Genomic DNA, 13,778 nt, shown 5'->3' with positions numbered 1-13,778 from the left:
TCCCAAAAGAGCTCGATTAAACTAAATGAAGTTGTGAACTCCCAACCCACCTGATTTTATCGGAGTACAAATCCTATTCCAATTCACTAAATGGAATTTTACCTCATCTCCAAAGTCACGCCATAAAATACCCCTTTGAAGTCTATTGAATCTATTAGCCACGCCCACTGGAATAGGGAACAACGACAAGTAATACGTAGGTAGGTTGGAAAGATTACTTTTAAGTAGAGTCAACTGACCATCCTTAGACAAATACATTTTCTTCCATCAAGCCAACCGCCATTCCACTTTCTCAATAACTCCATTCCAAATAGAAGAGGTCTAATATGAAGCACCCAACGGCAAACCCAAGTATGTCATTGGCAATGAAACGACCCGACATCCAACGAGTTGAGCTAGATCTTCGACATCTTCCACCTCGCCAATAGGAACAATTCCTGATTTTACTAAATTCATCCTCAACCCTTTAGGTGCCTCAAATCATAAGAAGATACATTGCATATGTCGAATTTCTTCTAATTGCGTACCACAAAAAATCAGTGTCATCAGCAAACAATAACTGATTCACTACTAAAATATTGTTGTCCCTGAACCCCAATGAGAACCCTGTCAAGAGACGCTGATCCATTGTCGCAATCAACATCCGGCTCAATGCCTCCATAACCACCACAAACAATAAAGGTGAAAGTGGATCCCCCTGTAGCAACCCACGAGAACCACTCAAAAAGCCAGATGGGATTCCATTCACAAGTATAGAAAATCTCACCGTAGAAATACAATACTCTATCCAAGCCGTCTATTTCTCCCCAAAACCACAACACTGAAGTAAATAGAGCAAGAATTCCCAATTGACATGATCAAACGCCTTCTCCAAATCTAGCTTGCATAGCATCCCAAATTCCATTGATCTAGTTTGACAATCCAAACATTCATTAGCAAAAAGCACTGAATCTGAAATTTGTTGACCTCCAATGAAAGCATTCTGATTTGGAGATAATCTTGCCCAACACTGACTTAAACCTATTCCCGAGAACCTTAGATATGATCTTATACACCCCACCCACCAAACTAATAGGGCAAAATCCTTCACATCCACAACACGTGTCTTCTTTGAAATCAAAGACACAAAATTGGCATTAAGACTTTTCTCAAAGTGTCCACTACTATGGAATTCCGCAAACACAACCATCAAATCCTTTTTTAGTATTTTCCAACACTTTGGAAAGAAAGCCATGATGAAGCCGTCCGGACCCGACACCTTATCACCATTCAAACCACGTACCAGCTCCCACACCTCCTGCTCCTCAAACTCTCTTTTTAACCAAGTACTCTCATCCGCATCAATGGATAGGAAAGATAGACCATCCACCCTTGGCAACTAAGAACACTGCTCAGAATACAGTTTGTTGAAAAAATGTACTATATGCTTCTTTATCTTCATAGGATTCTTGGACAGAGCACCATTTATATTCAAAGAGTCCACGTAATTAAACTTGCGATTTGAATTGGCCACCCTGTGAAAAAATTGTCTTTTTTGTCCCCCTCCTTCAACCACAAAGCTCGTGATTTGTCTCCAGTTCATTTCCTTGAAAATGAAAGTTTTCTCCAACTCCTTTGACACATCTATCTTTTTTTTTTATAAGTAAGAAGATTTTATTAAAAAAGCGTAAAGCACCCTAAGTACACAGGAAGTATATAGAGGAACAACTCAGCTAGCCCACAAAAACAAAGGAAAACCCAAAAACAAAGAAAAGCCCCAAAAACACAAAGGTAAGCCCCCAACAAACACCCAAAGAATCAAAAGAAGCAACCCAAACACCCAACAAACACCCAACAAACAAAAGAAGCTCCCCAAATACAAAAACAACCCCTACCAAGCACCCAAACCTACCCCGAAAGCCCCCAAACTAAGACTGCCCACATCATGAGAGCTTTTCCTTTCCCACGCTTGGAGGAAGTGTTAGCATCGCCATAATTGATAGAGCTCTTCAAATTCAGGAGCTCCCTCTTGCCTTTTGTCTTTTGGCGAGCAATCATTTTGTCCCGATGGATATCTTCTTCCAAGGCATCCAAAATAGCCAAAGACTCCTCATCTTGAACACCATCCATCTCCCAGTCCAATGGCAACCCCTCCTAAAAATCATCGTCCTTCTCCCAAACAACAAGCTCCCCATTTAGATCAAAACCAACAGGCCAATTCCGAGAAAGAGAAAATCCATTGCCCTCTACGGGAGGACAACTTGGGGGGGAGGGAAGACTTCCCACTCCAACATCCTTGACCACCCGAGGCGGAGGGTTGAGGAACCCCTTCCGAAGGAAGCTTTTCTTCTCTGAACCCGCAGACTTCTTCACTGGAGGCTTTGTAACTGAACCCTTCCATGCAGACGTCTTCGAAGCTTCTAGTGAGTCAGCTAGCAACACCTCGTTCCATTTCACAGAATGGCCTACCCTGAGTTCTTCTGTAGCATCTCTAGAAGGGCTTAGAAGGTTGCAAAACAGGAAGAGAACGGATCTTCTCTCCCAACACAACCGCGCCTGATGGAGATGGAAAATCGGCCATCCCAGTAACAACCCCGACTGAAGAGTATGGTAGAGAGGCGTGAACAGAATCCACTTTAGACCTAACCGGAATCGGTGCGACGTCCATGGACGCCGGAGGTAGCAAATCCAGAGCCGGCGAAGGGGGGAAAACGAAAGGGGAGGGAGACATGACGGGAACGACCGCCGGAAACGACCCACATCCAGAGCTTGACACCTCCTGACCCACCCCATAATCTGCCGCCGTCGATATCTCTGGCCAAAGAAAACTCCCACGAACGGCCGTCGAAGTCGCACCCAACAGACCTTTCGGCTGCTGCAAAACTTTAGGTTTAGGTCTTGGTCTCGGAGTGAACCGACCCAAACGAAGGCCTTTACGAAAAAGGCCCTTCCTAGACCCAGAGGACCGCCCCAACCTTCTCCCAAAAATTCGGCCCAAAGCCAAATATAAACTAACGAGCAAGTTTCTCCACGTGTGCAAGTTCAAATTCAAAAAAAACCCCCTATCTGGAAATGCCCCACCTCGTGCAGAGAAACTAGGATGACGAAGCTGCTTACCTATCAGACAAAGAGGTTTGTCCAAATCCAATGGACCATCCGGAGGGATCACCTTCACAGGGAGAGGCGTCACCTTTGCTGCCGGCACCGGAGGCGAACTCACCACTGTCGCATATGAAGGCCCCGACCTATCAACAAAAAAGCCCAGCGTTTCCCCTTCCTTCTTCCCACCCAGACTGTCCGTCGCAACCGAGGACCAACTCCCACAACCCACCGCAGCAGAGAGAAAGGCAAAAATCTTACTCAACTCCCCGGAAAACTTGCGCCAGCCCCAACCTCCGCGACCCTCCGGGATAAGAACGAACCCTCTCCGACCGCCCAACCCAAACACCGCCGCCTCTAAGAACTGGCCGTCTTTGTTGCCACCTCTTCGAGCAATCAACAACTTCGGACCTTCCCTGTAAGACTTGATAAACTCTTGTTCTCCAAGAAAGCCCAAAAGTGTTTCCATCGTCGAAGCAAGCCATGCAGAACAATGGGAGCTCAGAACGACCGCTCCGTGGAAGCCCTGACGCTTCTCCTCCACCCGCACCACCGACGCCCCCTACAAGACCGAAAGGACAAAGGATTTTGACTCCACAAGGAATCTCCTCTCCATTACGAGGCACACCCAAGCTCAGAAAACCAACCCAGAACGGAAACGCATACTCGCCGGAGAAAACAGAATCCCACCAGCAAAGCACCCTACCGAAAAAAGGAACCACCCATAGAAGCACAAGAGGCACGATGCACAAACCCGAGTGACTGGAACGAGGAACGAAGGAGGGACCTAGAGAACTAGGTTTTCTTGTTCAACGTTCAAAGAATATACCTATCCTCTTTAAATGTTCCATCTGGCAAGACTTCTTTAAGAAAGTTACAACAGTAAACTAGTACCAATTAAACTTTTTGACACATCTATCTTCCTTACCCTTTCCTCCTCCACTAAGAAACATCACTCTGCAATTATATCCAGCTTTACACTTCATTATTCCATTTCTTCAAATCCACCTTCAAAGTTTTCAACTTATTAGCCAAAACGTAACTTGGTAAGCTATGAACTCATAGGACATCCACCAAGTTTTAACCAGATCAACAAAACCATCAGATTTCAACCACGTTTTCAAATTTAAAATACATGCTCCCTCCCTCTAGGCACCCCACAGTCCAACAACAAAGGAAAGTGATCTGACAGAAGTCTTGGCAATCGCCTCTAGAAAATGTTCTTCCCACTCCGAAGATATTAAGAATCTGTCAATTTTAGACAATGTTTGATGTTCCTGATAATTGGACCAATTAAACTAACCCCCTTCAAGCGGAAGATCCACCAAGCTCTGCACGAATATGAACTCTAGAAACTCCGCCATTGCTACAGAATAGCCAGAAACACCTGATCTCTCAATTGGAAATTGAAGTACATTAAAATCTCCCCTAAAACACCATGGCATCTCCCATCAGTTCATCAACCCAACTAACTCATCCCACAACTCCCTCCTATCCCCGTCATCATTCAATCCGTACCCCCCCCCCTGCGGGCGCCCCCAAACGACCATACAAAATTATCATCAGTATTGCGCAGAAACCAAGCAATTGTATATCTTCCCACACACTCCTCAATCTTCTCCACCACCCATCAATCCCACATTAACAAAACCCCACCCGACGCTCCACTTGCTCCCATATAGCACCAATCCACATGTTGGCAACCCCATAAACTCCGAACCACCTCCTTGAGATAATTGTCATCTTCGTCTCCAACAAACATACAATATCCGCCTTCCAATCTCTTAAAAGCCCTTTAATCCTCAATCTTTTGTTAAGCTCATTTAGCCCTCTTATGTTCCACATTACTATTTCAGGCTTCATAAAACACGAGATAAGCCCCTTCCCCTATCTAGGTCTCTATGAGATTGTTCCCCCTGCTTATCATCATTAAGGGACCAATCCAGCCTCTTTAACTCCCGCTGACCTTTTGTCCCTGGTGTAAATGGAATAGTAATCGTATTCTCTGCCACTGTTAGATCTTGGGTAGCTTCAATCTCCTCAAATAACACCATCGTTTTATCTTCATAACCTTCACACGACAACCCTACCACGTGATAAAAACCCATGACCCTTTCAACTTCCCACCTAGGCGACACCCTAGTTGGATGCCCATCACCCACATCCATTGTTAAAGGTGTGATTAACAGTGGGTCACTCCCCCCCAACTCATCCCTTATTCCATCTTCTTCATAATGTAAGAGGAGGACTTCAGGTTCAAACTCCTGCATCTCAAAAGAATACAGATACATGTCTCCCACCTTACCCTTGGGCGTTGACCCAATCTCCATTCTGCCATCTGTAGTCTCCTGGAGTACGCTCATACTTCTCCCCTCAGGATTCCCCACTGCAAAGACTGCTCCCACCATACCATAAGCACATCCAACGTCAACTCCCGCCTAGACCTCCATCGAAGGACTATTGACCATAGAGACTTCCGGAACTCCTCCACCATCAACAAAAATTACTTCGGCATTCCTCATCGATAACCTCTGAACTAGACCCAGATGTTCCTATCATAGCAATCGTCATTGAACACCTTGAGAGCAGTGGTGCTTGCGGCATTCCTCCACCAGCTTCTGATAGCTCGTGGGCTTGCCACTCTTCGGTTCCTAAGCAAGCCCAAGCTTTCCTTTGAACACATCGGCGTTATCTGACCAAGACCCAAACAATCCAATCACTACTTCGGAAAACTCTACGTCCAACCTAGACCCTTCTACCACCAAAACCTCTGGCGAGCCTCTGACTAACAACGAAATTGTCTGTGCTCCTCCCTCGTCAAATACCTCACCCTCAATCACCTTAGTTGTGGTCTCCGACCCAGCTAGGGGTTGAATCACAGCCTTCTCCTTGCTCCGGCTCGTTCCCGCCTCAGTGCCATCCAAGTCTTGCTTCACTCTCCATTGTGCCTTTAACTAGGGGGTTCAATGTTGATAAACCAGGCTAGAACATCCTAGCTTATTACACTGGGCCATCTTATCAAACCGCAACTCGGATTGTGGGATTACTAGAACATCACCAGATAACAAGGGTCACAAGCTTATTTGAAACTAGTTTTTATTTTTTCCTTTGAGTTCCTATCTGAGCTGATGTAAATTAACCATCTCAGGCTTTTATTCATTGGGCTGATTATCTTAAGTTGTTAAAACATGGGCTACAAAGAGAGTGCTTAAGATGCATAATTGGGGTTGGGCTGGGATAAAACCCAAGCCCAAGTACACTGGGAGAGGCCTAGGGTTAAACCCTAACCACATGCATCACATGTGTAGCATGGAGGCTAGGGCTTTACAACCCTAGCTGTCCACCCTAGTGGGGACTAAGTCTCCCATTGCTTATTTAACCCACCTCTCTCAATTTGCTAAGCCTATAAATAGAAGTGTCTATAGCTTTCACTAAACCCACTAAAAACAATAGAAACATAACTATTGTTATTATTTTTTAGCACTTTCAAGAATGAGAACACGCAGGTAGCGAAGGTGGCTAGGGTCAGCCTCACAGAAGACCAAGGTATCATCCGCGAACAACAATTGTGAGATGTTAACCACGGGAAGCCTATAACCCACAGAAAAGCTTGAGAGACGACCACTTTCAACAGTAACAGAAAGCATTTTGCTCAAAGGCTCCATGACGACTACAAATAGAAGGGGAGATAGAGGATTGCCCTGTCTCAGCCCTCTAGAACTATTGAAGAAGCCGGACGGAGAGCCATTGACCAAAACAGAGAAGCACATCGAAGAAATGCAATGTGAAATCCAAGAGACCCATTTTTCCCCACTCTCTTATTTCATATTCATGTCCCCCAAACAATTTTGGAGTGATGTTCTCACTGCTTGTTATCTTATTAATCGAATGCACTCGTCGATCTTAGATGGTGCATCTCCTCATTCCCTCAAGGTTTCTTCTTCATCCCAATTCTTCTTGCCTTTGAAGGCTTTTGGGTGCGTCTGCTATGTCCATAATTTGGGTCCTGGTTCTGATAAGCTTGATCCCCCTGCTACTAAATCTCTCTTCCTTGGTTATTCCACCACTAGCGTCAATGTCACTTTTCTTGAGTCTATTCTCAATTTTCTGCTGCTACTTCTTTGGGTGACTCTACGCTTGAGTCTAACGTCGCGTCTATTCTGTAGCCAGTTCCACCCCTATCTGAGTCCTGCCTCTCCTTCTCAACGAGTCTTATTGCATCCACGCTCGCCTGCTCCACTCCAGGTTTATATGCGTCGGCTTCGACCATGTAGAAACACAGAGTTATTTGGCTTTTCAAAGCTTACTCAACTTGTGAGCGTCTATTCAATTATATAGAGTTTGTGCAGAATGCAGGATAACATCAAACTTTTGGCTTCCTGATCTAATACTACCTCTTAGAGATAAGTCTAATCTAATACAAAACTGTAATCAGCAAACTAAAGTAAATTAAATACAAGTAAAACTCTTCTCTTTAGGAACCGGCTGTCACTAGGAGTTGTGATCAACTAGGAGTCTTCTCAACACACTCATTAGATCTAGGAGTGTGTTGTGCGTTAATATCCTCCCGCAAGTTCAACGGGAGTGATTAGACGTTGAGCTTGTAGGATAGATGATAAAACCTTCTGGAAACAATTGGCTTAGTAAGAACATCTGCAATCTGATCAGCACTTAGGACAAATAGAATCTCTAGGTCTTTAGAAACAACCAACTCTCGAAGCACTTTGGACAAAGATCCTTGACCTCGGTAGTTGTTGGTGCGGCCATGACCACGATAGCGTCAACCTCGTGATGGTGAACCTCAGGTAGAAAAATTACCAGTGGGCAAGACAGGTTCAGAGGGAGTGAGATGATGTTCGATTCGCATCTCATGAGCAAGAAGGTGTCCGTAGATTTCATCTAGGGATAAAGGATCCAACTGAGTAGTGATAGAAGTAACAAACGGATCGTAATCAGATCCGAGACCAGCTAGGAAATATGAGGTGCGTTCAAAGTCGTTGAGGTGTTGGCCAGCAGCAGCAAGATTGTCATATAGAGCCTTGAACGATTGAAAATATTCCGTGATAGATGCGATACCCTTCTTGGAAGTAGCAAGTTAATAATGAATCTGCAGGACTCGGGATCGTGCTTGAGAAGCAAACATGGACACCAAGGTAAACCAAAGGTGGTGAGAGGTGGCACATCCAACGGCATGAACAACAAGTGGTTCGGTGAGCGTGAAAATTAACACGCTGAGTAACATCTAATCACATTGGCACCAAGCTAAGAATTATGGATTTGCTATGGTGGCAGGAGCATCTGGAGTAGTACTCGGATTCGAAATTGTCTGGGCTGGAGGCTGAGAAGTACCATCCAAGAACCATATGCGTCTTGGGCTTTAACATAAGCCATGATCTGAGTTCTCCAACTAGGAAAATTGGCATTGGAGAGTTTGATTTGCAGGGTATGATTCATGTTTGGGATAGTGAAAACAACATTGGAAGAAGATGGAGCAAGGGTGGGATGCTTCTCGGAACGGGAAGGAGATGAGGCTACCGAAAAGGTTGAAGATTCTGACATGATGATGATGAAAAAAAAAAAAAGACGTTCATCTATGGTAGGCTCTGATACCATGTAGAAACACAGAGTTATTTGGCTTTTCAAAGCTTACTCAACTTGTGAGCGTCTATTCAATTATATAGAGTTTGTACATAATACAAGATAACATCGAACTTCTAGCTTCCTGATCCAATACTACCTCTCAGAGATAAGTCTAATCTAATACAAAACTGTAATCAGCAAACTAAAGTAAATTAAATACAAGTAAAACTCTTCTCTTTAGGAACTGGCTGTCACTAGGAGTTGTGATCAACCAGGAGTCTTTTCAACACACTCACTAGAGCTAGGAGTGTGTTGTGCGTTAATAGACCACCGGCTACTGCACCTCCACCATCATCCTTACCGTTTACAAATCCGGTGTCCCCACCTACATTTGACTCCTTACCTATTGCCTTACGAAAAGATAAACGTTCCTCCACTACCCAACATCCTATCGGTCAATTTGTATCCACTAGTTCTTTGTCTCTTTCACATTATTTCTTTATTTCACATCTCTCTAGTGTTTCTACTCCAAAGACAATGCAGGATGCGTTTTCTGACTCCGGTTGAAGGCAAGCTATGGAATTGGAAATGAAGGACTTGCATCAAAATGGGACATTGGAGCTTGTTTCAATACTATCTAGTAAAAAGACTGTTGGTTGCAAAAGACTGTTAAGGGTTATACATAGACGCATGGCATTGATTACGATGAGACGTTTTCTCCAATTGCCAAACTTTCTTCTGTTTGTGCACTTATTTCTTTGGCAACTAATCTCGATCGGCCCTTGTTTCAATTACAAGTTAAAAATGTCTTTTTACATGGCGATTGACATGAGGAAGTTTATATGGAGCAACCATCTGGATTTGTTACTCAGGGGGATTGACATGTTGAATTATCTTACTATTACCAGGCCAGGCATCTCATATGCAGTTAGTGTTGTTAGTCAGTTCTTAGAGGCTCCTAGGGTTTCACATTGGGAAGTTGTTACTTGTATTATTTGATGTTTAAAAAGAGCTCCTAGTCTTTGGATATTGTATAGACGGAAACCTCCGAGTAGAAGGTTTCACTAATGTAGATTGGGAAAGTTCTCCCTTAAATAGACAATCTATCGTAGGATATTATACATTCTTAGGTAGTAATCTAGCCACTAGGAGAAGTAAGAAACAAACAGTAGTGGCACAGTCAAGTGCTGAAGCAAAATACATGGCAATGGCTCATACTACCAGTGAGTTGATGTGGTTACAACATTTTCTCTAGGAGATCAGATTCTCAACTCCCATTCCTATCCAAATGTTTGGTGATAACCAGGCTACTTTACATATTGCGTCTAACCCAATTTTTTATGAAAGGACCAAGCATATTGAGGTTGATTGTCATTTTATTCAAGACAAGATACTCAGTGGAGATATATCAACACCATTCATGAAGTTTGGAGACCAATTAGCTGATATATTTACAAAATCCTTATGTCGAAAGAGGTTAGAGTTTATTTGTTCCAAGCTAGGTTTATATGATATATATGCTTCAGCTTGAGGGGTGTTAGAAGAGCGTCTTAGGGTTAAAAGAGTGTGTTGGTAATAGGAATTTTGTCATGAGTATTTTGGTAATTGCATTGAAATTCACAATATATATATATATATATATATATATATATATATATATATATATATATATATATATATATATATTATGATGTGAGAGGCTATGTAGAAAACACATAGCCTCTTCTTCCTCTAGTTTCAAGCCCTACAACAGAACAGAGCTAATGGTCTATGCTTTTATTTGTGCAAAAATGACTTGAGGCTCTTTTTCTCTGAAAATTAACTTTGTAAAGTATTACCCGGTTTTGCCGAAGCACCATATCTGATTCCTGGCAATGTCCGCATCGCCTAACAACACCTCCATGTGCATGCTGCTCGTCTCCACCAGATTGATTGGACCTGCATTAATGGTAAAACATGCATTAAGATTGCACAACAAACAGTCTACCAAGATGGTGGGCGCTAAGAAATCACCTCTCAAAGAAAACTGCCATGGCTCCAAAAAGTTTTGCTTTGTTCAACCTAGCCTGCATATATTTCCAGGTAGGAAGTAATAATTTATCTTGACAAAATATACAATACAAGCAGATATTTAAATTCAAATATCTTAAAAGAACCTAAACTAAACAAGGTGCTAAAATTTGTAAGAAAGTGCATGGATAGTGTATGACATTTCAATCACGTTTTTCTTTATCACAATCTTAACTTTTTTTTTCCATAGGGATGACAGATTTAGAAGTACCATTTAGGAGATTAATGAACTATAATAAGAGATAAAGCATCCAAAGATATGGGTATGTTTGTTAATGTGTTTTGAGAGGGTGTTTTTTGCTTTTGGTTTGAAAAAATGTTCTGATGTGACATAAATGTGAAAATAGTTTAGTGTTTTGTATTTTGAGTTGTTTGTTAATGTTTTTGTTTTGAAAACAGAAAACAAAAAGATAAGAAAACCGTCAACATCTTTCCTTGCTCATGTACATAGGTTTTTCACATGTGCAAGACATATCATGGTTTAACCTCAAGTAATGTGCCTCTAGGATTTGGAGGGGAAAGCAGAAAAGGAGAGAAGAGAAAGGCTCCATTCTTTTAGTGAAATCTAGCTACCTGGAGAAATATATTTTAGGCGGAAAACATTATCAAAGAACACGTTTTGTTTTCTTGCGATTTTTAAGCGATTGTCACACTAGGAAAAATCCACATAATTCTATAATTCCGACGATACTTGTGGGAAATTTCCAGCAAAACACACAGCAACCAACTAGTAGGTGACAAACAAGTGACCAGAAAAGGATTAGCCAACAGCCAGTGAAGGCTTTTACTGACAATGACTGGCAAGGGATTAGTCAACAACTGGTAAAGGTTTTTGGTGACTGACAAGAACAGCCTGCTACAAGTGGAGGTCAACAATGACCGAAGAGGTCATTGGTGACAAGCTGGATGTCAACAGCTTCTCTAGAAAACAAGTGCTGCCAATAGACATTTATAGCATCTAAAATTTAAACCACGCACTCATATGTTATCAGTTGGAGCTGTGGAGTGGAGCAAAATCATCTCTGAAAATGTGAAATTTGCATCATTTAAGGGGAAATCTGATTCTGTGGACATTTGTAGACTTGTACTAGTGAAAAGGTCTCATGAGTCGAATTTGTCAATAAGCACAAGAGGTGGTTTGGAATTTCTTTTTCAGGTATGTTAAATTTATGGCAAGGGACAGTACGTGTTTCATTTTTAGTATGACATACGGTGCAGAGAGGTAGCCTTAAAGAACTTATTTCCTGATTTGTTTTTCTTAGCTAAGGATAAAGTAGGGAGATGGGACTTAACACTAGAATCTCAGGTCTGTCCAAGCAATCCAAGATTGTGAATCAGAGTAAGTCAATTATTTATTTTCTTTGTTATGCTCTGATTACCATTCAGGCAAAGCATAGGATACAATATACTAAAGCCTTACAAACAAGGTAAAATTTGACAATTCGTTCTTTTATGAGGTCCTCAGATAGTCACTATAGTAGGGTTCCTTGGAAGAGTATTCAGTATGCAAAGGTGCAACCAAAATTTCTTTCCTTATTTGGATAGCTAATGTGGTTAGATTTTGACAGTTGATAACCTCAGAAAGAGACCAAGAAAAAAAAAAGGTAACCTCAGAAAGAGAATGGTAGAATGGTAGAATGACTTAATATGTATTCCTTCTAGAAGGTTGAGCTATCCCCACCAGCTGCAATTCCTTTTTATCTGTTTCCTCCAAAATGTGTAACCGTTTCTTATATAAGAAAGAATTGAATCGAATGAAGGCAGAAGATTTTCACTGCCATTTTCTCATCTTGCTAACATTGTATCAGAGCTTGGGATTTGAATTGCCCGTACCAAATTGTTTTTGGAGTGGTGCAGTTCTTACAGCATGCTACTTTAATAGAATGCCCTCCTTTGTTCTTGATGGAGCATTATGTCCAGTCATGGCCTAGGTTTTGACAAACTGGATCCTCGTTCCACTAGGTGTGTGTTCCTTGGTTATTCACGGACTCAGAAGAGATATCAATGCTATTCTCCAACCTTGCAGCGCTACTTTACAAGTGCTAATGTTACTTTTGATGAGTCTCATACATAATTCCCTGGTGTCCGTTCTGTCAATGGACAGCACAGCTGTCCATTATTGTTCATGTGCTGATTGTTCATGTGCTGGACAGCATGTGCTGTGTGCTGTCCTTCATGTGCTGTGTGTTGTCCATTGTTCATCAATGGACAGCACAGCTGTCCATTATTGTTCATGTGCTGATTGTTCATGTGCTGGACAGCATGTGCTGTGTGCTGTCCTTCATGTGCTGTGTGTTGTCCATTGTTCATTATTGACAATGGACAGCATGTGCTGTGTGCTTTCATGTGCTGTGTGTTGTCCATTGTTCATTATTAACAATGGACAACATGTTCATGTGCTGGGTGCTGACCATAATTGTTCTCCATAATTGTTTATTATTCCATGTATAGCATTCATGAAATGTATATATAATAGACAGAACTCAAGGCAAGAGATAGACAAGCCATTCACATAATATTTTGTCATGGTATCAAAGCCTAATTACTAAGTTTTCCTTTCCCTGTAATTTTTCCTTCTTCTCGGTTTCGGACGTGACGCTGGTGGGTTTCGGTCAAGTCTGTAGTGTACCCGTGAATTTCTTAGCAATCCTCTTCTTTGTCTCTCAAATTTTCTCGGCCCTTTCTCTCGACATAATCTCTCTTCTCGGCAGAATCTCTTTTTCTTCCCTATGGATTCAGCTCCTGTGTGTGTTAAGTTTACCGGCACCAATTATGCAACCTGGGCATTTCAATTTGAGTTCTTTCTCAAGGGCAAGGCACTTTGGGGTCATATTGATGGCACGGATGTTGACTCATTGTCAACTTCTGACAAATCTAAGGCTGACGGGTCTTCTCCGTCCTGGGCTGTGCTTGATGCCCGTATCATGTCCTGGCTTCTTGGTTCAGTGGAGCCTCATATTGTCACTCACTTGCGGCCTCATCGCTCTGCTCAAGCCATGTGGGCTTATTTGAAGAAGGTTCATCATCAAGCTAATGATGCTCGTCGTTTT

The 13,778-nt window shown here is 42.4% G+C and overlaps 1 protein-coding gene across 2 annotated transcripts in view; it reads right to left on the bottom strand.

Moving 5' to 3' along the window:
- LOC133857241 (DNA topoisomerase 3-alpha) overlaps positions 1 to 13,778 on the bottom strand; it is a 91,481-nt gene that overhangs the window by 35,156 nt on the left and 42,547 nt on the right. For both annotated transcript variants that reach the window (XM_062292432.1, XM_062292434.1), the window contains exons 16-17: positions 10,672 to 10,724; positions 10,497 to 10,596 (exon numbers count right to left, since the gene is read on the bottom strand). In XM_062292432.1, coding sequence (XP_062148416.1) covers positions 10,497 to 10,596; positions 10,672 to 10,724 — 153 coding nt within the window. The remainder of the gene's footprint in view (positions 1 to 10,496; positions 10,597 to 10,671; positions 10,725 to 13,778) is intronic.

This window comes from Alnus glutinosa, chromosome 14 (genome assembly GCF_958979055.1).
Source record: "Alnus glutinosa chromosome 14, dhAlnGlut1.1, whole genome shotgun sequence".
Lineage (NCBI taxonomy): Eukaryota > Viridiplantae > Streptophyta > Magnoliopsida > Fagales > Betulaceae > Alnus > Alnus glutinosa.
The sequence above is the reverse complement of the archived record's forward strand: the minus strand, read 5'-3'. Positions and strand labels throughout refer to the sequence as shown.